General features: G+C 36.9%; 1 protein-coding gene across 1 annotated transcript in view; it reads left to right on the top strand.

The window, feature by feature from the left end:
- Window positions 1-25,285, top strand: part of CDC73 (cell division cycle 73) — a 140,095-nt gene that overhangs the window by 1,663 nt on the left and 113,147 nt on the right. Inside the window, exons 2-8 of the mRNA XM_025400291.1 lie at window positions 1,583-1,688; window positions 6,676-6,745; window positions 12,249-12,311; window positions 12,411-12,463; window positions 14,937-15,025; window positions 18,683-18,899; window positions 24,189-24,287. Coding sequence (XP_025256076.1) covers window positions 1,583-1,688; window positions 6,676-6,745; window positions 12,249-12,311; window positions 12,411-12,463; window positions 14,937-15,025; window positions 18,683-18,899; window positions 24,189-24,287 — 697 coding nt within the window. The remainder of the gene's footprint in view (window positions 1-1,582; window positions 1,689-6,675; window positions 6,746-12,248; window positions 12,312-12,410; window positions 12,464-14,936; window positions 15,026-18,682; window positions 18,900-24,188; window positions 24,288-25,285) is intronic.

Genomic DNA, 25,285 nt, shown 5'->3' with positions numbered 1-25,285 from the left:
TCTGCTTCCCAAAGTGCTGGGATTACAGGCGTGAGCCACCGCGCCCTGCCTGTTGGTTGGTTTAAAATATTTTTTGTCTTATGGTTTAATTAGCTTTATAAAATGTTGATCAAATGACATTCTGAGTTTCTGGTGTTTTACCCTTTCAAATGATTTGCATAGATAGAATTACATTTGGTTGGATTTTTAATGAATTTTTTTTTCTTTAAACAATGGCTTAAGGAGAACCTAGGGTGTGAAGTGGTACAATCTGAGGATTAAAAAAATTCCTAAGACTCTGATTTCTACCTCAAAGGAGGTGAATAGAGGAGATTAAACAGATAAGTTGATGTGAAATGATTTCTATAATAGTTTGTGAAGACAGCAGTCATTTCTAGTTGGAGTTATTTAGGGAAAGTTCCATAGAATTGTCTTTGGCAAGTTCACATCCAACAAAGTTTTCTTGAATGATTGAATGAACAAACAGATAAGCTTTAAAGAATAGATAGAAATTTTCTGGGTGAAATGATGGGTTAAGTCTTCCAAGATGAGTGAACTGTATGCTTAAAGGCATAAAGAACTGGAAAGTAAATGTGTTGACAGCAATTCAGTGAAGCCAGTGTAAAAGGAATGCTTAGTACAGTAGATTTTAAACTTTTTCAACGGTGAATCACACCAAGAAATTATTTTTATTTTCTATATGTGCACATACACACGTAAATATATACAGATATAAAACACAAAACAATGCTTACTCTTCTTATTGCATGCAGTGCATTTTATTATTTTTCTCTTCTATTCTGAAAATAGAAAAAATATGGTTGTTAACTGTTTATTGGGTTTCATAGTACAATAATTGATAGTGGTGTGTGGTTTGAAATGCATTGGTTTAGAGGAAAAGTGGGACTAGAAGCTAGAAAAGTAGGTTTAGGGCTGATTATAGTGGGCCGTATTCAGACGGATTCAAAGATATAGAAGGGACAAATGTAGTAGGAAGGGTAGGATTGGAATGCGGTAATATTGGTACCTGCGTTAGAGATCTTGCACTGTTAGTAGACTACATTGTTTTATCACAGATAGAATAGCATTTTGGTTTTACATTACTGGTCTAATTTGAGGGATGCCCTAACAGTTATATCCCTGAAATTCTGTGTTGTGTTTACTGTAAGAATGTGAAGGATGTTGTTCAGCCGTATCTTATTTAGCAAGAGCCATAGGATAAATTTCTTTCACATTTAGCTCCAGTGATAATTGTGCTTCTTCTAAGCAGTTTAATTGTTTTCTCTTATGGATCCTCTGCAATATGGATCTGGTTAGATTTCTCTATTGATAAAGCCCAGAGCCTAATTTGGGCCTGATTCTAAAAAGTGTGTAGTACCTTAGAGTATGAATTTTTTGTATTTTCCCTACTTCTTGCTTTTTGTCATTGCCTTCCTTTGTGTTTCTTTTGTGATTATGACAGTGTATTCATTATTAGATTTTATACTTTTTTTGGTAGCTATGTTGAACTCGTTGTTAGATAGCAAAGTTGTGTAGATAAATGAATCCAGCCTGAAGAGTTGAATTAGAGTTGTGAGTAAAATCCTTGCCTTAATTATTTCAGGACTGGAAAGGAAGGCCAACCCAGAGAGTACTACACATTGGATTCCATTTTATTTCTACTTAATAATGTGCACCTTTCTCATCCTGTTTATGTCCGACGTGCAGCTGTAAGTAGAATTCATTTTACTTATCTATTTATTTATCAGTTTTATTTTTATTTATTTAAGAGACAGGGTCTAACCCTGTTGCCCAGGCTAGAGTACAGTGGTGTGATCATAGCTCATTGCAGCCTTGAACTGCTGGGCTCAAGTGATCTTCCCACCTCAGCCTTCAAGTAGCCAGGACTACAGGCCTGTACCACCATATCTGGCTAATTTTTTGTTGTTGTTCTTAAAGATGAGGGGGTCTTGCTGTGTGGCATAGGCTGGTCTTGAACTCCTAGCCTTAGTGGATCCTCCTACCTCAGCCTCCCAAAGTGCTCGAATTACTGGCATGAATCACTGTGCCTGGCCAATAATTCATTTTAATACTTTTTTTTTTTTTTTTTGAGATAGAGTCTGGTTCTGTTGCCTAAGCTGGAGTGCATTGGTGTGATCTCGGCTTACTGCACCCTCCCCTTCTCGGGCTCAAGCCAGCCTCCTACCTCAGTCTCCTGAGAAACTGGGACTACAGGCATGGCCTACCATGTTGGACTAGTTTTTGTATTAACACTTTTTTTTTTTTTTTTTTTTTTTTGGCTTCATGGTAGTAGGTATCATTTGGAATGGATAGCTTTCTTCATGGGTTTCAAATCAAAAGAATGAAAGGTTTGTATGAATGTCTCCAGGAGAGTCAAAACTAGGCTACTGTGTGATTTACACAGACTTTTTAATCTGTGATATTTTTTCATGTAAAGTGTGGGTAATGTTTATAACAAAGGAAGTTTTAAAGGGATTTTTAGAGCCAGGCTTCTTAGTGCACACTGGTAATCCCACCTGCTTGGGACTCTAAGGTGGTAGGGTTGCTTGAGCCTAGGAGATCAAGACCAGCCTGGGCAACATAGTGAGATGCCATCTCAAGAAAAAGAAAACTCAAAATGCTAAAGGTATTTATAGAGATGTTTAGAAAAACTTTTAAGTGTGTGGAAGGACCCTGTTACTTCAGAACTCTTGTTTAATCTCAAGAAAACTTTTTTTTGGTTGTAAGGATCAAGATTAGCAGACATTTAAAAAAATTCTTTCTCAATCAGTTTTGTGCAGCTGTTTTAATACTCTGGAGAAGTTCATTTGTTTTTAGTTTTGCTTGCTTTCTCAGTGTTTGAAAATTTATTACTCAGAGGAAATCTTTGGAAACAACTTGAAAAGAACCGATTTCATAAACTATGATGATGAGATTCTTCATCTGTAGGGAAGTATCATTAAGACCTAAATTATAGCAGTATATTATAATTGATAAGTAAATAAGATGCAGATTTATTTGGATAGGATAGCTGTATGACATGGAAAAGTGCTATAATGCCCACATAAAATGGCTTAAAAGATATTTAATTTTTTTAAATGAGCTTTTCCCTCAGATTATTTTTGGTAGAGTTGAACATAAAATTTTTTTGAAGATATAATTGAAATAATTAAAAGTCTGCTTTTAATATTTGTTCCTTTTGCTAACTTACAAGTATATACTTAAAATTAAGTGTGAAATGTATTTATAAATAACTGCTTTTTCCCATTTCTTATAGTTCTTAAAACAATTTTCTTAAACTTTTCTTATAGTTCTTAAAACAATTTTTTTAGACATCATTGTGTCTGTCATCACTGGAGCTGCTTTTTGAGTTACCTAACACAGTTGCTGGGTCACATTAAGCTGTGTGAAACTTAACTTTTATAACGCTAACCTCGCTCCCAACTAGAAATAGTTAAGGTTTCTGGCTTATGTATCTTTCAAACAGTAACTTGTTATTTGAAGCAACTAAAAGCCGGGTGTGGTGGTGCATGCCTGTAGTCCCAGCACTTTGGGAGGCTGAGGTGGGAGGATCACTTGAGCTCAGGAGTTCAAGACCAACCTGGGCGGCATTGGGAAACTTTGTCAAAACAAAAAATAAAAAAAAGTTAGTCAGGCGTGGTAGTGTGCACCTATACTCCCAGCTGACTACTCAAGGGGCTGAGGTGGGAGGATCACTGGGCCCAGGAGGTCCAGGCTGCAGTAAGCCATGATTGTACCAATGCATCTATCCTGAGTGATAGAGCAAGACTCTGTCTCAGGGAAAAAATGTGTGTGTGTGTGTGTGTGTGTGTGTGTGTGTGTGTGTGTGTGTGTGTGTAGCAGTTGAGAAAGTATCCTGTCATTTAGTGGGCTTTGTATTAAACCATAAGGCTTCTGCTTTCCTGAGCAAGAAATACGTATTTATGTTACATATTAAAAAAAATAAAGTTAGAGCGGGACTACTTGGGAAATAATGGGAAAAAATAGCACCAGCTCCCTCTTTAAGGTTATTTTAACTCAGATCTTTAAATTAGGTAGTTCTTACAGTGTTGTGTTGGATATAGTCATTCATTTTAGTATAACAAAGATTCAGATAGTTGGCTTAGATTTATAGATTCTGTTTTTGGGAAATGGTTGTACGTATAACTGATAGCTGTAATTGTTTCTGTGGACCTTGGGACCCTCAGTTGCTTAAGATTTAATTCTTATTTTTCTTAAGTATTTGCCAGATTGAAAGAGTAGGATTCTAAAATTCCAAAGTTCTGTGAAGTTGAGATTGTTGTTTCCTAATTACTTGGTGTTATTTGCTGTTTTCTGTGCGCAGACCACTCTTTTTTTTCCCCCCCACCCCGAGATGGAGTCTTGCTCTGTCACTCAGACTGGAGTGCAGTGGCGTGATCTCGGCTCACTGCAACCTCCGCCTTCTGGGTTCAAGGGATTCTCCTGCCTCAGCCTCCCAAGTAGCTGGAATTATAGGCACACCCCACCATGCCCGGCTGATTTTTTGTATTTTTAGTAGAGACGGGGTTTCACCATGTGAGCCAGGATGGTCTTGATCTCCTGACCTCCTGATCCGCCCGCCTTGACCTCCCAAAGTGCTGGGATTACAGGCGTGATCCACGTGAGCCACCGCGTCTGGCTGAGCAGACCACTCTTAAAACAGATATTCCTGATCCTTAGCTCCTACTTTAGTGTGAGTAGACGTAATCTTTTTCAGTGGACTGTAATGTGTACATAACTCAATAGTGACCAAATGATGACGTAAGTTATTAGACTTAGAAACAGTAACTTAAAATTAACCCAAATCTTTTAGCTGTTTATGGTGTTCCATGTAGACTGGTTTATTTTTATTTTTTATTTTTTTTTGAGACAGAGTCTTGCTCTGTCACCCAGGCTGGAGTGCAGTGGTAGGATCTTGGCTTGCCACAGCCTTGCCCTCCCGGGCTCAAGCTGTCTTCCTGCTTCAGCCTCCTGAGTAGCTGGGACTATAGCTGGGACTGCATGCGCTTGCCACCATGCCTGGCTAACTTATATTTTTATAAAGATGGGGTTTCTCTGTATTGCTCAGGCTGGTCTCTAACTCCTGGGCTCCAGGAGTCAACCCACCTTGACCTCCCAGAGTGTTAGGATTACAGGTATGAACCACCATGCCTGGCCTAGGCTGGTTTAAAAGAATACAAGCACAAGAAAACTCTGCACTCAAACTTTTGAACTCAGAAGGAGAAACTAAAATTTAGCTTGACCTTTTTAAAATAGCAGGTTCATTTTTAAGTGATTAAATACAGTTTATCTAAATCATTGAGGAATCAGTGCAGAATGTTTGGTGCAGTGAAATATAGGAAGTATTCAATATAAGCTCATTGGTCAAAGATACTAAAGGTTCTTGTTGTTACTTCATTGTTACACATATAAAATAACAAAGGATTTACACTGGAATCTCTCAGCTACCAATTTTTCTTGCACTGTTTGTGTTTGAGACTGGGTCTTGCCTCAGTCTCCCAAGTAGCTGGGATTATAGGTGCCTGCCATCACGCCTGGCTAATTTTTGTTTTTTTTTTTTTTTTGAGACAGAGTCTCACTCTATCACCCAGACTGGTGTACAGTGGCATGATCTCAGCTCACTGCAACATCCGCTGCCCAGATTCAAGCGATTCTCCTGCCTCAGCCTCTCGAGTAGCTGGGACTACAGACCCCCGCCACTACGCCTGGCTAATTTTTGTAGTTTTAGTAGAGATGGGGTTTTACCATCTTGCTCAGGCTGAGCTTGAACTCCTCACCTCGTTTTTCCACTCGCCTCGACCTCCCAAAGTGCTGAAATTACAGGCGTGAGCCACTGCACCTGGCCTAATTTTTGTATTTTTAGTAGAGATGGGGTTTCACCATGTTGGCCAGGCTGGTCGAACTTCTGACCTCAAGTGATCCGCCCACCTCTGCCTCCCGCAGTGCTGGGATTACAGGTGTGGGCCACCGTGCCTAGCTGTTGCTTTATTTATAATAATTATCTTGTGTATATCTTCCTGGAATTTAATAAATACATTTATTTATTTATTTATTTAGAGACAGAATCTTGCTCTGTTGCCCAGGCCGGAGTGCAGTGGCACAATCTCGGCTCACTGAAACCCCCGTCTTCCGGGTTCCAGTGATTCTCCTGCCTCAGCTTCCCGAGTAGCTGGGATTACAAGCTTGCGCCACCACATCCAGCTAATTTTTGTCTTTTTAGTAGAGACAGGGTTTTGCCGTGTTGTCCAGGCTGGTCTTGAACTCCTGACCTCAGGTGATCCACCCGCCTCGGCCTCCCAAAGTGCTGGGATTACAGGCGTGAGCCACCGCACCCAGCCAAGAAAATTATTAAAAGTAACATGTTTAATAAATTTTCAGGATTCTTATTAGGTTCTTTTAGCCTAGTCATTTTTTACAAATGTGATTTAAAATATATTTTATCAAGATATGTTGAAATAAAATTCCAAAATTGCATGTTAATATTTATCAAGTTGTAAGAAAATTATTAAAAGTAACATGTTTAATAAATTTTCAGGATTTTTATTAGGTTCTTTTAGCCTAGTCATTTTTTACAAATGTGATTTAAAATATATTTTATCAAGATATGTTGGAATAAAATTCAGACATTATGTGTTAGTATTTATTAAGTTGTGTATCATTATTCATTTCATATCTCATTTAAAATTTTGGCTTTAGACTGAAAATATTCCTGTGGTTAGAAGACCTGATCGAAAAGATCTACTTGGATATCTCAATGGTGAAGCGTGTGAGTACTTTTTAAATTGTTCCCACCCTTAAACAGACATTATTTCTTTTTTCTCCTACGAAATAATGATTAGTGGGAAGCGAATTTGTATTTCCACTAAAAAATTAACCTACCTTCATTTTTGTCCATGTGCTCTTCTCTTTTTTATACAGTGAATGCACTGTCTTTGCTCTTAAGGCCAGTCACCCCTTCCTTGTGTGTGGATTCCATCTCCTTTCACAGTCTTAAAGACTTTGTCTTCGTAAGTTGTTTCTCTCTTACATCATCAGTTTTCTACTTTCTTCTGGATCATTCCCTTTTAGAATACCTACAGTAAGATTTCATGTTTAAAAATGTTTTTGATCCCACATTCCTACTGTTTACTGCTTCGTTTATCTTCTCCCTGATACGGTAAAATTCTTTGCAAGGGGTTGTGTGGTATCACTGCTTCTTCTTAACCTTTGTTTCTTTCTTGAAGCCACTCTAGTCTGGCCTTCATCCTTACCATCCCACTAAAATCACTCCTTGTAAGGTCAACACTGATTTAACGATTGCTACATCCTTTGGTCTCTCGTACCATACTTGACCTCTCAACAGCATTTGATACTGTTGACCACTCATTTTTGAAAGCCTTTCTTCATTTGGCATTTGGAATGCCAGACTCTTGGTTCTCTTTCTAGTCATTGTTCCCCTCTCAGTTTATTTTGGTTATTTCTGTACCTGACCTCTAATTCTTGAAGTTTCCAAGACTTGATCTTTTTTTTCTCTTTTCTTTTACCCTTATTCTCTAGGTGATCTCTTTCTGTTTTATGCCTTAGATATCATATATAAGCTGATAAAATTCCAAGTTTTTTTCAGCATTGACTTCTTCCAGGGCACCAGATTTATAAATTTACTGTGAACATGTTTCCTTGGTTGTTGAATAGGCATCTGCAATTTAACATATTGAAACTGGAATGCCTGATTCCTTCTTTCCCTTCTGCCCTCACACAGAACAAAAACAAGTCTGCTCTTTCCTCAGTGTTCCCACTTTAGTAAGGGGTAGTGGTACCCTATTCCTGCAGTTGCTTAGGCCAGAACTCTGGTGAAATCTTTGTCACATCTCACTTCCATTCTATCAACGAGTTGTTTTTTTCTCTCTTTAAAAATATGACAGTTTCTTACCATTCTACCCACCCTATTTCATCCTTCCTTTTTAGATTATTGTATAGCTTCCTCACAGGTCCCCACTCTTTTTTTCCTATAGTGTAGTCTTAGCAGTAAAGAGTGTCCTGCTTTTGAAAAAGTATATAAACTTGATTGTGTCACTCACCTGTGGCTTCCCATCACTTTTAGAATAAAACTCATACTTGTTACCTTGGCAGTGATCTTGCCTCTGCCTAAATCTCTGTGACTTCATCTTCTACCAGTCTTCCTTTGCGCATAACAGTCAGTCTTTTTTATCTTTTAGCTATGCCAATCTTAGCGCCTTTGCACTTTCTCTTCTATCTTGAGGTCTCGTTCTCTGCATTATCACATGGTTCACTTCCTTACTATTTCTTTTAGATCTGTGCTCAAGTGTTTTTCCAAATGTTGTTCCATCAGAGAAGACTTCTCTGACTACTCTAAAACATAGTATCTCTTTCCCCCTTCTGTGGTTGTTATGTAGTGCCATCCTGATTTATTTTTCATCAAATCGGGTACATGGACCTGAAATTATATGTGTGTTTATGTACATAGTGTCTGTCTTTCCCATTAGAAGGTAAATTCTAAGGGGACAGACAGTCATTTGTCTTGTTAAATACCCAGCATTTAGAATAGTGGTGCATGGTAGGTTCTTAGTAAATGAATAATTATTAATTTACTCTCTTACAGAGTACAAGTACGTTGGTATAATAGAACTATTGGATCTTACTTTGCCAAGTGTGGAGTGTGTAGTACCTTTAAGTCATTAATACCTGTCTTGTCGTGCATGGCTTTAAGCAGTAAGATTGATTTCCACAGAGACTCTTGTGTATAATGGAAAGATCATCATTAGGAATGCTTTCTTCCTATGCTATCCTCATTCAATAGGGACTTATTACATGCTTATTCTTTTTTTTTTTTTTTTTTTTTTGAGACGGAGTCTCGCTCTGTCACCCGGGCTGGAGTGCAGTGGCCGGATTTCAGCTCACTGCAAGCTCCGCCTCCCAGGTTTACGCCATTCTCCTGCCTCAGCCTCCCGAGTAGCTGGGACTACAGGCGCCCGCCACCTCGCCCGGCTAGTTTTTTGTATTTTTAGTAGAGACGGGGTTTCACGGTATTAGCCAGGATGGTCTCGATCTCCTGACCTCGTGATCCGCCCGTCTCGGCCTCCCAAAGTGCTGGGATTACAGGCTTGAGCCACCGCGCCCGGCCTACATGCTTATTCTTAAAGGCATTATGCATTGTGCAAAATGCCAAATTCCTGTCTTAAACATGTAAACATGCTTACTGTCATGCAAGGGAGACAAACACAAAAGTTTAGAACCCAGCAGTATTGAAGAGGGAGTCTCAATTCTGTGAAGAGGATAGAGTTGGGAAGGATAGAAGAAACTTTTTTATTTTTATTTTTATTTCAGAGATGGGGTCTCACTACATCGTTCAGGCTGGTCTTGAACTCTTGGACTCAAGCAGTCCTCCTTCCTTGGCCTCCCAAAGTGTTGGGATTGCAGGCATGAGCCACTGCGCCCAGCCATTTTTTTTTTTTTTTTTTAAATCAAAGCAAATTTGATTCTTTGGAGCAGTGTTTCTGTAACTTTTTAAATGATGGTTCATATGGTTTGAAAATAGTGTGTGTGTTTGTTTGTTTATTTTTGGCCTCAGAAGATGTGGTATAAAGTCTAAGATTCTCTATTCTTAAGCGTCACAGGCGAGCCTGATAAATAGGCTAGTTTTGGGGAAGCGCTTCAGAGCAACTGGTTTTTCTTTTTAGAATCAAAAGTAGAGTTGCCCTGTATCCATGTATGTCATTTCCTGTAGTTTCTATAGGACAAATTTAGTCACTAAGCATATTGCTTTGCTACTTTTTAACGACTGTTTATTTAATAGTTTAATGAAAAGGTTGAGCAAATATTAAGACTGTATTCTTAGAAAGACTAATAGGTAAAGACGTTAGTTCTTAATTTATACATTTAACATGGTCTCAGTACGAATCTCTGGTTTTTCTTGAGATAGGAGTAGAACTAGACAAGGTAATTCTAAAGTTCATTGGCAAAAGTAAGCATCTTAAAAATTTGTAGAAGAGCATTGAGAAAAGGCTAGTCATTCTAGAGAACTTAAAACCCTGATAATTAAAAAAAAACTAAATGAATAGATACACTAATAAAACAACTTTATCTGTTAGATGAGAAATCTATATGTGAATTTAACATGTTAGTAAAGAGACATGTCAGGTCAATGGGAGAAAGGTGGGATTATTCAGTTACAAGCTGATAAAAGTAGTAAAGTTCTGTACTATAAAAAACAAAAGACATGGCACACTGGGAAAATATATTAATATTTCAACTCATCACAGATAAAGGGCTAATCTCACTAATATATGAAGGGTCTTAGAACTTTATGCATAAAGACCACTGTGGATTATGTCATAAATTCACAGAAAAGGTGATAAAATCATGAAAAATGCTTAATTTCATTTATAGTAAGAGAATTGCAAATTTAAACTATACAGAGATAGGATTTTTTTTTTTTAACTGATAGACAAAAATCTATAAATTTGATAATGTGGTCTGGTGGAGCAGTGAGAAAACAGATATTCTACTATATTGTTGGTTATAATGTTAGTCAGTACACCACTACACTCCCACTGAAGAATTGGCAGCAGTCTAACATTACAAATTTAACATAGAAATAAATCCTGTGTCTAGAACTTTATCCTAGAGGTATATTTTGTTTAGCTTTTGTTTACCAGTTGTGAATAACTAAAAATTACACGTGTAGGGCGAATGCTAACTTTATTTTATTTTATTTATTTTTATTTTTTATTTTTTTTGGGACGGAGTCTCGCTCTGTTGCCCAGGCTGGAGTGCAGTGGCGCAATCTCAGCTCACTGCAAGCTCTGCCTCCTGGGTTCATGCCATTCTCCTGCCTCAGCCTCCCAAGTAGCTGGGACTACAGGCGCCCGCCGCCACACCCGGCTAATGTTTTGTATTTTTTTAGCAGAGACAGGGTTTTACGGTGTTAGCCAGGATGGTCTCGATCTCCTGACCTCGTGATCCACCTGCCTCAGCCTCCCAAAGTGCTGAGATTACAGGCGTGAGCCACCACGCCCTGCTGGTGAATGCTAACTTTAAAAAATTCTTGCCATTATATATATGTGTGTGTGTGTGTATATATATGTGTGTATATATGTACATTTATATATTTATGAAAATATATGACATGACTTTGTATTAATATATTGTTGTGCCATTGTTTGTAATGACAGAAGACTAAAATTGAACAGCTCGTCAACAGGGACCTAGTGAAATAAATTGTAGTTAGGCCATACAGTAGAGTACTCAGTAACTATAAAAAAAAGAGTTAAGGAGGGCCTGACGCGGTGGCTCACGCCTGTAATCCCAGCACTTGGGGAGGCCAAGGTGGGTCGATCACAGGGTCAGGAGATGGAGACCATTCTGGCTAACACGGTGAAACCCCGTCTCTACTAAAAATACAAAAAAATTAGCCGGGCGTGGTGGCATGTGCCTGTAGTCCCAGCTACTCTGGAGGCTGAGGCAGGAGAATGGCGTGAACCTGGGAGGCGGAGCTTGCAGTGAGCCGAGATCGCCACTGCACTCCAGCCTGGGTGTCAGAGCAAGACTCCATCGCAAAAAAAAGTTAAGGAAATGCTCTACTTACTGATCTAGAGGGATATGGGAGATAAGTTGTTAGGTAAAAAAGAAAACAGGGTTCAGAACAGTATGTTTAGTGTGTCACCTTTTGTATTAAAAAGGGTAAAAATAATTTCGTGTTTCTTCTATCTACAGAAAGAAATTCTAGAAGGATATGTAAGAGACTAGTTGGCTGCATAGGGTGGTGGGAACTAGGTGAATAGGGACAGGTATACCCCTTTTTGTTGAGCCATTCAAAAATTAATTTAATTTTAAAAGTAATTTAGTTTTTACCAGTTGTGAATAAATGAAAATTGCATGTTTAGGGTGAATGCTAACTTTAAGAAAATCTTGCCCATATATGTGTTTGTGTATATATGTTTATATATTTACTTATTTATGTTTAGAGGTACCTTTTTAGGTATCGATGTTATGATGTTGGAGCATATACTTTGAAGCAACTAATTTCAGTCAGATCATCTCAGTAATTTGTAAGCTGAATTGGTAAAAATAGTTTGTCCTCTTAGAGACTTTGTAGTATAGATTAGTCTTTTAATAAAATGTTTTTGCAGAGCTGTTTTAAAACTGAACTTTTTACCGAGAGAAAATCACCATTTAGAAGTATATAAAAAACTTAAAGCATTTCACTTGTAATAATACCCAATATATATGTTGAAATAGTAATCCTTACATGAATCTTTTTATATCTTCAGCAACATCGGCAAGTATAGACAGAAGCGCTCCCTTAGAAATAGGTCTTCAGCGATCTACTCAAGGTATGTCTTGTTGCATGTTTATATTGAACTTTCGGAAACCCATTCCAAACTACACATTTATTTATTATAAATAATAAATAAGTTCTCTTTCTTTTATAGTCAAACGAGCTGCAGATGAAGTTTTAGCAGAAGCAAAGAAACCACGAATTGAGGTAAAGAAACTTGATTTTAAACAATTTTATTTATATTCTTATTGAAATTGGGATTCTGTAGTAACAAAGATTCTTTGATTGCAGTAACTTGAGAAGCTGTTTTTCTGGGAAAAATTTTTGTGGTAGAAAGAACAATTGATTAATAAGTAACTCAAGCTATAGTTTTAAGCTCTCACACATGCAAGCTATGTGATGGACAAATCATTTTATTTTCTTTGCTTTTATATTCTTATTGAAGAACATTGGCTCAAGGGTCAGAATTCTTTTTCCTTTCTTTTCTTTCTTTTTTTTTAAAGGCAAAATCTTTCTCTGTCACTCGGGCTGGAGTCCAGTGGTGTCATCATAGCTTACTGTAGCCTCGACCTCCGGGGCCCGTGTGATCCCCCCACCTTAGCCTCCGAGTAGTTGGGACTGCAGGTGCCTGCCACCATGCCTGGCTAATTTTTTTTTTTTTTTCAAATAGAGACAGGGTTTTTAAAATAGAGACTTTCTTTATGAAAGGCCAGATAGTAAATATTTTAAGCTTTATGGGCCATATAGTCTATGTTGCAACTATTTAATATTGTAGTGTGAAAGCACTCATAGACAATACATAAATGAACAGATGTGGCTATGTTTCTATAAAAAACTTCAGAAAACAGATGGCGGGCAAGAATTGGTCTTTGGGATGTAGTTTGCCTACCTTTGAAACAATGTGTTATGGGTGCTTGCTTTACTGCTCAGAGCTGCGAACACGAAGTACCTACTACTTTAATGTAATTTTAATTAAGGATATTCTGAGACACGGATCTGATATTTTTTAAGAGAATGATAATTGATTCATTGTTACTGCTCTATGCTATGTGTTATTCTAAGTACTTTATATGTATTAACTCATGTAATCTGATTTACTCATAGATGATATGCATAGTACTCCCAGAACTCATTAAGTTGGTAGAACCATGCATGTCATCTATGAGCGAATAGGCTCAGACAGAGTAAGTGAATTGCTGAGGTTTGAAGAACCAGTTGGAACCTTGGCAGTCTGGTTTCTAGCCATTCCACTAGGTATAAATTTTGTGGTAGTAAAACTGAATATTTCCCCTTATATGAAAGGAGATTGTGACCTGTGGTTAAACAGTGTGTGTGAATTTAGGGATACCATTTATTTGATCTCAAATTCCTGGCCTCAAGCAATCTGCCCACCTCGGCCTCCCAAAGTGCTGGGATTACTGCCATGAGCCACTGCACCCAGCTCAAGGGATGCCATTTATTTGAAACAATCTGAACACCACAGTCTGTTTGAAAAAATTCAACGTGGCAGAAGTCCTAGTTTCCTGGGATTCCAGTAACTTAAAAAATCAGCAGGAAATGGCATAATACATTTTTTTTTCAAATCATTTGTAGGGTTGAAATGTGTTACATAAACAGCTACGGTTTTCAGCATTTGTTTTCAGTTCAGTGTATGTCTTTTGAGGACCTGTAAGGAACTGTACTAGGAGAGAGAAACTGAGGGCAGAGTTTCTGATTTGATAAAAATCTAGGCCGCAGTTGTCTTTAAAATTGGTAGTTTCGTGAGGAATTTGAGTAATCTGGGCTATATCTTTATTGCATGTGGAAAAAGTTGGATGCATTTGCCAAAATATTTTTGCATTTATTTCAGCTGATGTATTCATTTTAAGATTTTTACATGGTAGGTTCATAATAGGACATGAATTGGAGCCCAACACCTTTTTGGATCTCTGGAGTATGCTGATGCTTTTTATACAGTTTTGTATTCTGTTAGTCATAGTCATTGACTCTGGTCCTCAGTTATGTTATTTGTTGAATGTGAACATTAAACTAGATCAGGGTTACCAGATTTTGTTTTGTTTTTAACCACTTGCGTTTCAGACTAAGTTTTACTTGACATCATAATATGTGAATTAGATAAAAGCTGAGCTACTAGGGTTGAATTTCAGACAAGATCTTGAAGTGGCCCATGAGGCATTTAGTTGGAAGTTTCTAACGTTCTAAGGATCATCCTTTGAAAATCTTTAAGGTTTTCCTTTAAAGCATTTTGATTAGTGCTAATGGATTCAGGACCTGTAGCAACAGAAGGAAAAAAAATGGAGATGCCAAAATGAAATTTTTGACTTCGGTGAAGGCTTGTCATAACATTTGGTGATTAACTTTCTCAAAAAGATGAATTTATTTGTTGTGTCTTTCTGAAGAAAATCAGCTATGATATGGGAAGAACACTTAATCATAAAGAAAAAAGTGGCTAAGCAAGTTTTTCTTAAGCTATTAGATGATTCTAGTCTTAAGATTCAACGTATATTTATTGTTACTATCTTTAGGTAGCTAAAAGTTTTAGTCTTGAAGTTGGCCTAAAGACACTGGTACCTAGAATTGTAGAGGTAGGAAATTTGGTAAGGAAAAGTTATATGTAGTGTTTTTTCTTCTCAAAAGTTAAATAAAAATTTAAAATGCAGTAACCAGTGGTTATTTCCAGGATGAAGAGTGTGTGCGCCTTGATAAAGAGAGATTGGCTGCCCGTTTGGAGGGTCACAAAGAAGGGATTGTACAGACCGAACAGATTAGGTAAGAATTGTTTTTAAGTAGAAAGTAGGTAGTTTAGATATATGTAAAGGTATAAGGAAAAGGAATATTAAAATGCTCCCCACATTTATGTCTACCTCTTGGATTCATTGTATGCCTCTGTGCTCTTAGTTCATAAGAGTATGTGTGGGGATTGGAAGTTAATGTGTTTATCATGCTTTTTGAAAAGTCTTCTTGATTCTATTACCATGTTGGTCTTTCTTTTTAAAAATTGCTTTATAAGTTGAGAAATTCATTTTATGTTATCTCTTATTGATTATGTACAGCAGAGGTCAGCAAACTTTTTCTGGAAAGTGCCACATATTAAATATTTTTAGCTTTGAAGGTAGTATGGTCTCTTGAAACTACTGAGCTTATGTGGTGTAGGGAAAGCAGCCATAGACAATACATAAATGGATGGGCATAGTTTCTTCACTTTTTAAAAATGTTTTCATTTTTCTGGATTCCAACTACTCAGACTCTACTTGAAGTTGTTTGACAGCTCACTTATGTTTTTTTCTTTTTTTGGATTCTTTTCTGTCTGTTTATATTCTTTTTTGAATTATTTTTGGATCGTTTCTGTTGTATTGAACTTTAATTTTTTTTTTTTTTTGGAGACAGATTTTTGCTCTTTCGCCCAGGCTAGAGTGCAGTGGTGCGATCTTGACTCACTGCAACCTCCGCTTTCTGATTTCAAGCGATTCTCCTGCCTCAGCCTCCCAAGTAGCTGGGATTACAGGCGCCTGCCACAATGCCCGGCTACTTTTAGTAGAGACGATGTTTTCACCATGTTGGCCAGGCTGGTCTCAAACTCCTGAACTCGTGATCCACCTGCCTTGGCCTCCCAAAGTGCTGGGATTACAGGCGTGAGCCACCGCGCCTGGCTGAACTGTAATATTTTTTTCTTTGACAGTTCACTTATGTTCTTTTCTTTTTTTGAATTCATTTTCTGTCTGTTATAGTCTTTTTTGAGTTCTTTTTGGATAGTTTCTGTTGTGTTTTCAACTTTACTTAATTTTTTCTTCTGTAATCCCATGCATGTTTAATCTCCAACCTTGTAGTTTTCATCTCAAGTTTGTTTTGCTCTTTTTTTTTTGAGATGGAGTTTGGCTCTTGTGACCCAGGCTAGAGTGCAATGGCGTGATCTCGGCTCACTGCAACTTCCGCCTCCCGGGTTCAAGCGATTCTCCTGCCTCAGCCTCCCGAGTGGCTGGGATTACAGGCATATGCCACCACACCCGGCTAATTTTTGTATGTTTTGCTGTTTTTTAAAAAACATACCTACTTTATCTTTTTATTTAGCTTGTTGAAATATAGAACATAGTTCTTGTAATTATTTTCATGCCTTGAGATTAATTGATATTTCTCTTAATTCTGCTTTATTACATGTCTGCTTTATTACATTTTCCTGCTTTATTACATGTCATGTGATCTTTGATTGCACACCAAACATTGTGTATACTTTTTACCTTGTCGAGTGCTAGATATTGTTATATTTCCCCACATCGTCTTTAGCTTTTTTTGGGACACAGTTAAATCTCTTGGAAACAGTTTTGGTCTTGATTTTAACTTATCTGAACATTGGTCTGTTAGGGTAATTATTCCCCACCCACTGAGGCAAGACCATTCTGAGTACGTAATACCTCATGAACATGAGGTTTCATTCTGGCTAGTGGAACAGGCACTATTCTTCACCTTGTGTGACCACTAGGCATTATTCTGTCTAATCCACTTGGGTGGTTCTTTATTCAGCCTTAGTTTCTTCATATTTGTGTTAGTCAGAATTCTGCTGGGGTATGTCAGGGGGACCTTCTATACACTTCTCAGGTGTTCTGACCTATGAATTCTAACTATCTTGGTCTTGCTGTAATCCCAGCTCCATTTCTTCTTATCCGAGAATCCGCTCAGTTCTATATGGGTTCTCCTGCCAAGGCCATGTCTTGGAAACTTACAAGGCAATAAGCTGAGGCAGTCATAGGGCTTACCTTGTTTGTTTCTCATTTGTTAGGGAATTACTGTCCTTCATTGCTTGATACCTAGCATCTAGTAAACCATTGTTTTATGTATTTTGACTGGTTATTTAAAGGCTGGAGGGTTAGTCTAGTCTCTGGTACTTCATCTTGGCTGTAACTAGAAGTTCTGTGTTTCAAAGTCCATTGGAGGCTTGATTATAGTTTGGAGAAGTACAGTAGTCATCCAGCCGCCTTCCGGGGATATGTTCCAAGACCTCCAGTGGGTGCCTGAAACCTCGGATAGTCCTGAACTCCAGCCAAGGAATCCCAAGGTCACCTTGTCATTTAAGGGAAGCACTTTGGGAGTGGCATATGCGAATTGCTAGCGTCACTACTCTTGTGTTTTGGGGCCGCCATTAGGTAAAATAAGGGCTACTTGAACGTAAGTACTTGGATGCTGCCATCGTCAATCTGATAACCAAGATGGCTATTAAGCGACTACTGGGCAGGTAGTGTGTACAGTATCGATACATTGGACAAAAGGATCATTCATGTCCGGATATCCCAGGCAAGTGTCCCAGGCAGGACAGTACAAGATTTCAACAGGCTACTGAGCATGGCACATAATTTAAAACTTACGAATTATTTATTTCTGGAATTTTCCATTTAATATTTTGGACTGTGGTTGATAGCGGGTGACTGAAACTGTGGAAAGCCAAACAGAGGAGTACTGTATTTGAATTTGGCTTAAGGTATGCTGGTGTGCTTTAGATTTTACGGGAAATCTGCACAGTATTACACAAAATGCATCAAATGCCAGGTGCATATGAGCACTACTATAAAGTACCTTCATACCTAATCTAAATAAAATTAGAATACTATATAATACTACTGTATTTAAACCTGCAGGAATTTTCATCCTTTTTCCAGATTTTGTGTAAACATAATTCAAGATTTTCATCTTGTGACTAAAGTAATATTTTTGTCTACTGTTATTAAGGTACCCAAACACTTTTTAATTCTTTTTCTCATTTTACATGATAAAAGATACTTTGCTTAAGATTATCGTTTTATGACATGTATACTTTCAGTGTTAGGTCTTTTTTCATATTTCTACAAACATAGTCTCTTTTTACTATTTTGCCTATTTGAAAATCAAGGAAAGGGAAGAAAAAGGAAACTGTATAAAATATGGTTTTATCTTCCAGAGATTAAAGGAGTATGTTTTTGTGACATAAAAGCATGTCACTTAATTATGTTCTGCACTATGGCATACAAGTTTGAAACCTTGAAATAAATTTCAAGGAAAACCTAGGCTTTGAACTTTCTGTGGGATGGATTTTTTACCCCCTTCCAAAGTGGCCTCTGTGTGTGTGTGTAATTTCTGTAGACAGAAAAAATACAAAGAAAAGCACCTATATTAATGAGTCCTGCTTTTTTGCAGGGAAGAGATGAAAAACCATCAAGAATTTTGTTGCATTGGTACTTCTAAGAAATTACTGATTTGCTGTTAGAGTAGTATCTTGACATAAATTCTTTATAAAAATTTTATGTAATTTCAGAATAGCAAGTCAGTCTTACAGATAAGAAAACCTTAATTATTGCCCTTAAAGTGTTTTTACCAGAAATTTATAAATGTAACAAAATATATTTATGATACACTCCAGGAATCCTTGCTGTGAAAATTTAAAAAAGAAATTGCTTTTAGGTCTTTATCTGAAGCTATGTCAGTGGAAAAAATTGCTGCAATCAAAGCCAAAATTATGGCTAAGAAAAGATCTACTATCAAGACTGATCTAGATGATGACATAACTGCCCTTAAACAGAGGAGTTTTGTGGATGCTGAGGTAGATGTGACCCGAGATATTGTCAGCAGAGAGAGAGTATGGAGGACACGAACAACCATCTTACAAAGCACAGGAAAGGTAATTTATTTTACTCATTCATTGGAGTGAGAGAGAGAGAGAGTGTGTGTGTGTGTGTTTAATCTGTGGTTATAGAATTGGTTAAAGTTTGCTTTTAGGTGGAAGTTTCAAGTTTTATCTCTTTGAGAGCTCAGTAATAATGTAGATTTCCAGATGGTGATTTTTACCATTCCATTCTTGAATATGGTTGTTATTCATCAGAGATGCTGATGAAGAAGTAGGAATCAAAATACAAGCTCCTTCACACATGATTTGCAAATCAAAGAATGGTCCGGTTTTCCTGTTGAGTCATTTTTGCTTAAACCTAATAAACAAGGAATAATATTGATGACAAGTTCTCTGGTTATTAATGCCATCATTTTTTTCCCACATAGTAGAGAACTTATGGAAATCTGTAGCAAACATTTATTGAGTATATTTTATACACTATATTCTGTTGTGTGGGTATAGCAGTTTTTTCATTTGTTCCCTGTTAGTGGAAATTGTTTTCTTTTGTTTTTGCTCCAAAGAGGGTGCGATTTTTCTCCCTTTCTCTGGCCTTCCTTTCTTCTCTCTACCTCCCTCTGCCTTCCTCTCTTTCTCCTCCTGTTTCCCTCTCTTCCTCCTTCCCTTTTCACTGTTATGAATAATGCATTAGAAAACATTGTTGTACATATACCTTTGTGTATTTATGTGTATATAGACAAAGGATTAATTCTTGGAAACAAAGTGCTGGTTAAAGGAGATACGCACTTTATATTTTGAAAGATAAAAATCTGAAATACTTGAATGTCCAGTATTTTCATGGATCTCCAAAAAGAGGATGCATTTACCCTGATTTATGTACTTACTTTCATTTGTCTTTTCCTCTTCGGTGCCTCAATTTTCTTTTAAATGTTTTCTCCACTGATGCACACTCGTTAATAGTGATAATCTAGTAAGAATGTTGAAGTGTGCAAGGTTACTTGTGAAACTGAAATTTAACACTGTTTTAGGCAAATTGGTTTTGGTTGTAGAATTTTGGGATTTTAGCCTTCAATTTACATTGCTATTTTAGTAGAAGTAAAGTTATGAAAAGAGTATATGAAGAAAATAATCATTTCTTTTTCTTTTGTACTTTGACTTGTTTTACAAAGTACCTAAGGTTAAGTTTAAGAATCATTCGCCAGAGCTTAGAATTGTAGAGAAATCTGAGGATGTGAGTGAACTTCCATTTTTGCTCTTTACAATAAAATGATTTGTTGATACTGATTTTCACTGTCTAGTATGGCTAATACTTGAGTAATATTGTGACTTATGTTGATCCATCAGTGTTCATTCAAATCAAAAAATCTCAAACTCATAGTAGAGGAATAAAAACAGGTGATATACCCTACCTAACTTTTAGACCAGGCATTACTTTTTCAAGTAATTGAGGTGAACAATTTTCTTTGAGCTCTAGGTGGCAGGATTGTACCATCATTTCTAAACTTACTGATTTAATATTGTTAGTACCACTATATCTTTTAAAAAGTAAGTTAATAAAAGAATTGTAGCTAGGCTTGCGTAAATGAGTATTATTAGCATTTAAAAAAATACTTTGATAGTCTGTGTATTGTTTTTATCAGGTACACTCTAAAAATACTCTTAGGCAGGTGAGAATAAAAAAAATACTCTAGATACTTAAAGCCTTGTGGATTTTAGATAGACCTTCATTATTACTAGTTATCAGGGCCTTCATTATTACTAGTTATCAGGGCTTTCTTAGTTTTTGAGTTTCAGGAACAAAAGGTTGAAGATTCATGAGAGGCTGGGTGCGGTGGCTCACGCCTGTAATCCCAGCACTTTGGGAAGTCAAGGCAGGTGGACCAGTTGAGGTCAGGAGTTCAGTTCCAACCTGGACAACATGGTGAAACCCCGTCTCTACTAAAAACACAAAAATTAGCTGGGCATGGTGGCGTGCTCTTGTAATCCCAGCTACCCAGGAGGCTGAGCCAGGAGAATCGCTTGAACCTGGGAGGTGGAAGTTACAATGAGCTGAGATTGTGCCTTTGCACTCTAGCCTGGGTGATAGAGTAAGACTCTGTCTAAAAAAAAAAAAAAAAAAAAAAAAAAAGATTTCATGAGAAGTATAAATATGTTGTTATTTTTTTTCAAGGACCCCAAATAAAGCAACTTGATTTTATAATGCCATTTAGAAAACACACTTTTAAACTTATATAAATTAGGTGAAAGATTTATACCATCTGAAGAGAAATGTATATAAACATATATAAATTAGTGTATGTTCGTCGTTGAAAAACTGATAAAAGGATATTACTAGAAGGAAGATGTTAATCACCTGTAATTCTATTACATAGCAGATTGATGATAATATTGATTAATTCCTCTTTATTTTTAAAGTAGTGAGATTTGCTTTTCATATATTTCCAACTATTTTTATAATGAGACTAAGATTTTATGTGCATTTTTCACTGTATTGACCTTTGCAGTGATGGCGCAAAATCAATGGTTGGTAAAACTGCTGGTCTTGGTGTGAATCAAGGCAATGGCACTTAACTTTACTGGTAGCCATTGTGTTCTTTACTCACTAATGTCCTTGATGATGTTTTTAAAATTTATGAATTTTGTTAAATCTTGACCCTCAAGTATGTCTTTTTAATATTTTGTGTGATGAAATTGGAATGTAGAAAGCACTTCTGCAAACATGATGGTTATTCTCATCAAGAGACTTGTGCCATTGTATGAAGTATGAACTGAATCAACATTTTTTTATTAGAGTGTTATTCAGACTTGGTTATTTGACAGATTTTTTTTTTTTTTTTTGAAAGTGAAGGAAATAAATATGTTCCTTCAAGGAAAGCAACTGATAGTATTTGTTGCCAATGATAAAATGAGAGCTTTCATGAGAAAATTAGAATTTTGGGAAGTTTCTTTATGCTGCTGTCACCATAACACTTTTCTAATCCTTTTTCTACCCATAAGTAAAGAAACAAGCAATTTTCTAGTTCTTAAAGTCTTCTAGTGCGTCTTTTACAAATAATATTAACAAGTATAGTTTGTTGATACTGTATAATTAACCATGTTAATATTTGGAAAATGTGCATAATTCAGTGACTGATATTTTCCAGATGACCAGTGAATGCTGTCACAAATCATACATGGGTAAAAAGTTCATTTAAAGTGCAAGAGAGACTGATGGATTTTAAAGTACCTATACAAAAAGTTTATGGATGTGGTTTCCATGTTGCATTAGCCTTTAAGAACCATTTATTGCATTATGATATGATATCAAAGAAGACTATCCACAGTTACCTGAAAAACTACTAGAATGTTCTTCCCTTTTCCAAATGTTTGTGTGAGGATACGTTTTCTCTGTATTCTTTGACCAAATAAGAGAGCACAGTGAATGTTGAATGTAGAAGCCTATCTGAGAATATAGCTGTCTTCTATTAAGCCAGAGATTAAGGAAATTTGCAAAAATTAAAAACCTGCCACTGTTTCTTGTCATTACCTTTATGCATTTTGAAAAGTGATTTTTCATGAAATATGCTATTATGTTTACATGAAATCCTGTCTTATTTTTAAAAGAATTTAAATTTTTTTCAGTTTTAATCTTTAATTCAATAGATACTGTAATTCACACAAACTTAAAGCTCTTTGGGGTCCTCAGTAATTTGTAAGAGTGCAAAGGGGTCCTGAGACTTATATTTGCTGCTCCAGAGAATTATAGGAATTAGTTAGCACTGCAACTGATATAGTGATAATAGTGATGTTTCAAGCAGCCTCTCATTTTATATACATATTTATTTGTATAGTATTTAACATCTACAAACTAGGCCAGTGCTAAGCACTGACCGGAGGTGCATTGGTCTTAGCTCTCACAGAAGTTACACTCTTTAGCAGAAGTCAAAATTAAATAAGCAGTAATTATTAGGTACATTGTAGGGCAGACACCCAGCAAGGGCAGTTAACTTAATTGAGAGTAAAGAGGAGTGACACCTAAAGAATAAAAACTAGTGAGAGAGGTGAAAGGGGTAAGGTGGGAAGAGTGGTACAAGCCAAGGAAACAGAATGCTTTGTTTAAAGAAGAGAAATTATGTTGTATTTGAGGTTCATGAGGGCAGTGACCATGTCTTTTTTGATCATGATTGTACCCAAGTGCCAAGCAAGGTATTTGGCTTAGAGTAGATTCTTACTACATATTCCTTCAAATGTTAAGCGATTGATAGGCAGCATGAGAAGAACCCCAAAGGAACTGTCAGACATTAGGGGTAAAACCAAGAGAGAGTAGCATCTCAGAGGCCAAGGGTCTTTGTCTGTTTTCTGCTGCTGTGGATATCACAGACTGGGTAATTTGTGACAAGAAATTTCTCACATTTCTGTAGGCTGGGAAATCCAAGAGCATAGCAGTGGCATCTGGTGAGGGTCATTTCATGGCAGAAGGCAGAAGCAAGCAAGCAAGCAAGCAAATGAGACACAGAGAGAAATGGGGCCAAACTTATTATATCGGGAATCTGAGCCCACTTTTGCAATAACAACATTAATCCATTCGTAAGGGTGGAGCCCTTATGACCTACCTAATCACCTCTTAAAGTCTCCACCTCCTAATACTATTACAATGGAGTAAAATTTCGACATGAGTTTTAGAGGAGACATTCAATCTGTAGCATGAAGGAAGAATGTTTCTTGAAGGAAAAAGTAGTCAGATTAGTTAGCTATGTTGACTTTTGATCAGCATGTAATTGCATCATAAGTCGAAGAGCATTTGTACTTGTACTTTCCAACTTTATCATGGCTCACTGCAAGCTCCACCTCCCAGATTCACGCCATTCCCCTGCCTCACCCTCCCGAGTAGCTGGGACTACAGGTGCCTCCCACCACACCCGGCTAATTTTTTGTAGTTTTGGTAGAGACAGTTTCACCATGTTAGCCAGAATGGCCCTAATCTCCTGACCTCGTGATCCACCCGCCTTGGCTTCCCAAAGTGCTGAGATTACAGGCGTGAGCCACTGCTCCTGGCCTTATTTAGATTTTTACTTGTTTTCTGGTTTTATATTTGAACAGATGCCGAATATGAAATATATGAATACATTTGTAGCAGTTTAAGTAAAATGAAAATGATGAATACCATGGGATTTACAATAATCAGTCTCTGGATGAATATCTTAGTGGCTGATTTTTATATTTGTGTATAATAATGGTACCTTATTATGACATACATAGTAGGGAAGAATTGATAGTAAGATAACTTAGTCTTAAATTATTTATTAAGTAAATTTACTATTGTATATTTAAAGTGGGCTTAATTAAAATCCATTTATGTTTTAGAATTTTTCCAAGAACATTTTTGCAATTCTTCAATCTGTAAAAGCCAGAGAAGAAGGGCGTGCACCTGAACAGCGACCAGCCCCAAATGCAGCACCTGTGGTAAGAATGCTTTACTGCTTTACAGTAATTTTAATGAAGTTGCCACTTACATTGCAGTGTAGTAACATTGAAGACATCTTCACATTTTAAAATCAGTGGTTTCTAAACCTTTTGCTGCTTCAGAATATCTGAAAGATGTGAAAGCCCTTCCCAGCATTAAAAGTTACTTACTTCAGCAGTAATTCTTAACCACAGCAGTAATTCTTAATATACCTGGGTCAGAGTCTGAAAAAGGTTAATTAAGGAAAACCCTTTATTTATTTTAGGTAAACTGTGGCTGGCCTACTCATTGTTGCCTGGGACAATCACTAACCATTGTTAATAACATAAATCTCTGTTACCTCCCAGTTTGGGGTTCTTTTTGACATTGTATCTGTTACACCTTGGTGAATGTATTTCTCCTGGTCACCAGCCATGCTTTCCTTTAATTGTGCCTTCATTTCAGCTGCTCTGAGAGTTGACTGCCTTCTCTTTGAAATGCCATTTAAGACCCTCCCAAAGTAAATTTCATGTATGACATACAGCCTGTATTTAAATTCAAACATACTCTAATTTTGTTGAAAATCCTTCCAGCTATTTTCATATGATTCAACAAAGGAACAAAACACAAATGAAATTGTTTCTGTTTTCTGCAATAGAAAATAGAAGATTCTATAAATAGAAAATTTATTTAAAAAAAATTTTTTTTGAGATAGAGTCTCACTCTGTTGCCCAGGCCTGAGTCACTGGCCTGATCTTGGCTCACTGCAACGTCCACCTCCTGGGTTCCAGTGATTCTTCTGCCTCAGCCTCCCAAGTAGCTGGGATTACAGGCACATGCCACCATGCCTGGCTAATTTTTGTATTTTTAGTAGAGATGGGGTTTCATCATGTTGGCCAGGCTGGTCTTGAACTTCTAATCTCAGGTGATCTGCCTGCCTCAGGCTGCCAAAGAATCTTCTATATTTTTAAAACTATGTCAGGTTTTAAAAGGCATATTGAAATGTATTAGAGTACTA

The sequence above is a fragment of the Theropithecus gelada genome, chromosome 1 (assembly GCF_003255815.1).
Source record: "Theropithecus gelada isolate Dixy chromosome 1, Tgel_1.0, whole genome shotgun sequence".
In the NCBI taxonomy this organism is placed as follows: Eukaryota; Metazoa; Chordata; class Mammalia; order Primates; family Cercopithecidae; genus Theropithecus; species Theropithecus gelada.
Note: the sequence above shows the minus strand (reverse complement) of the source record. Positions and strands in the feature narration are given on the sequence as shown.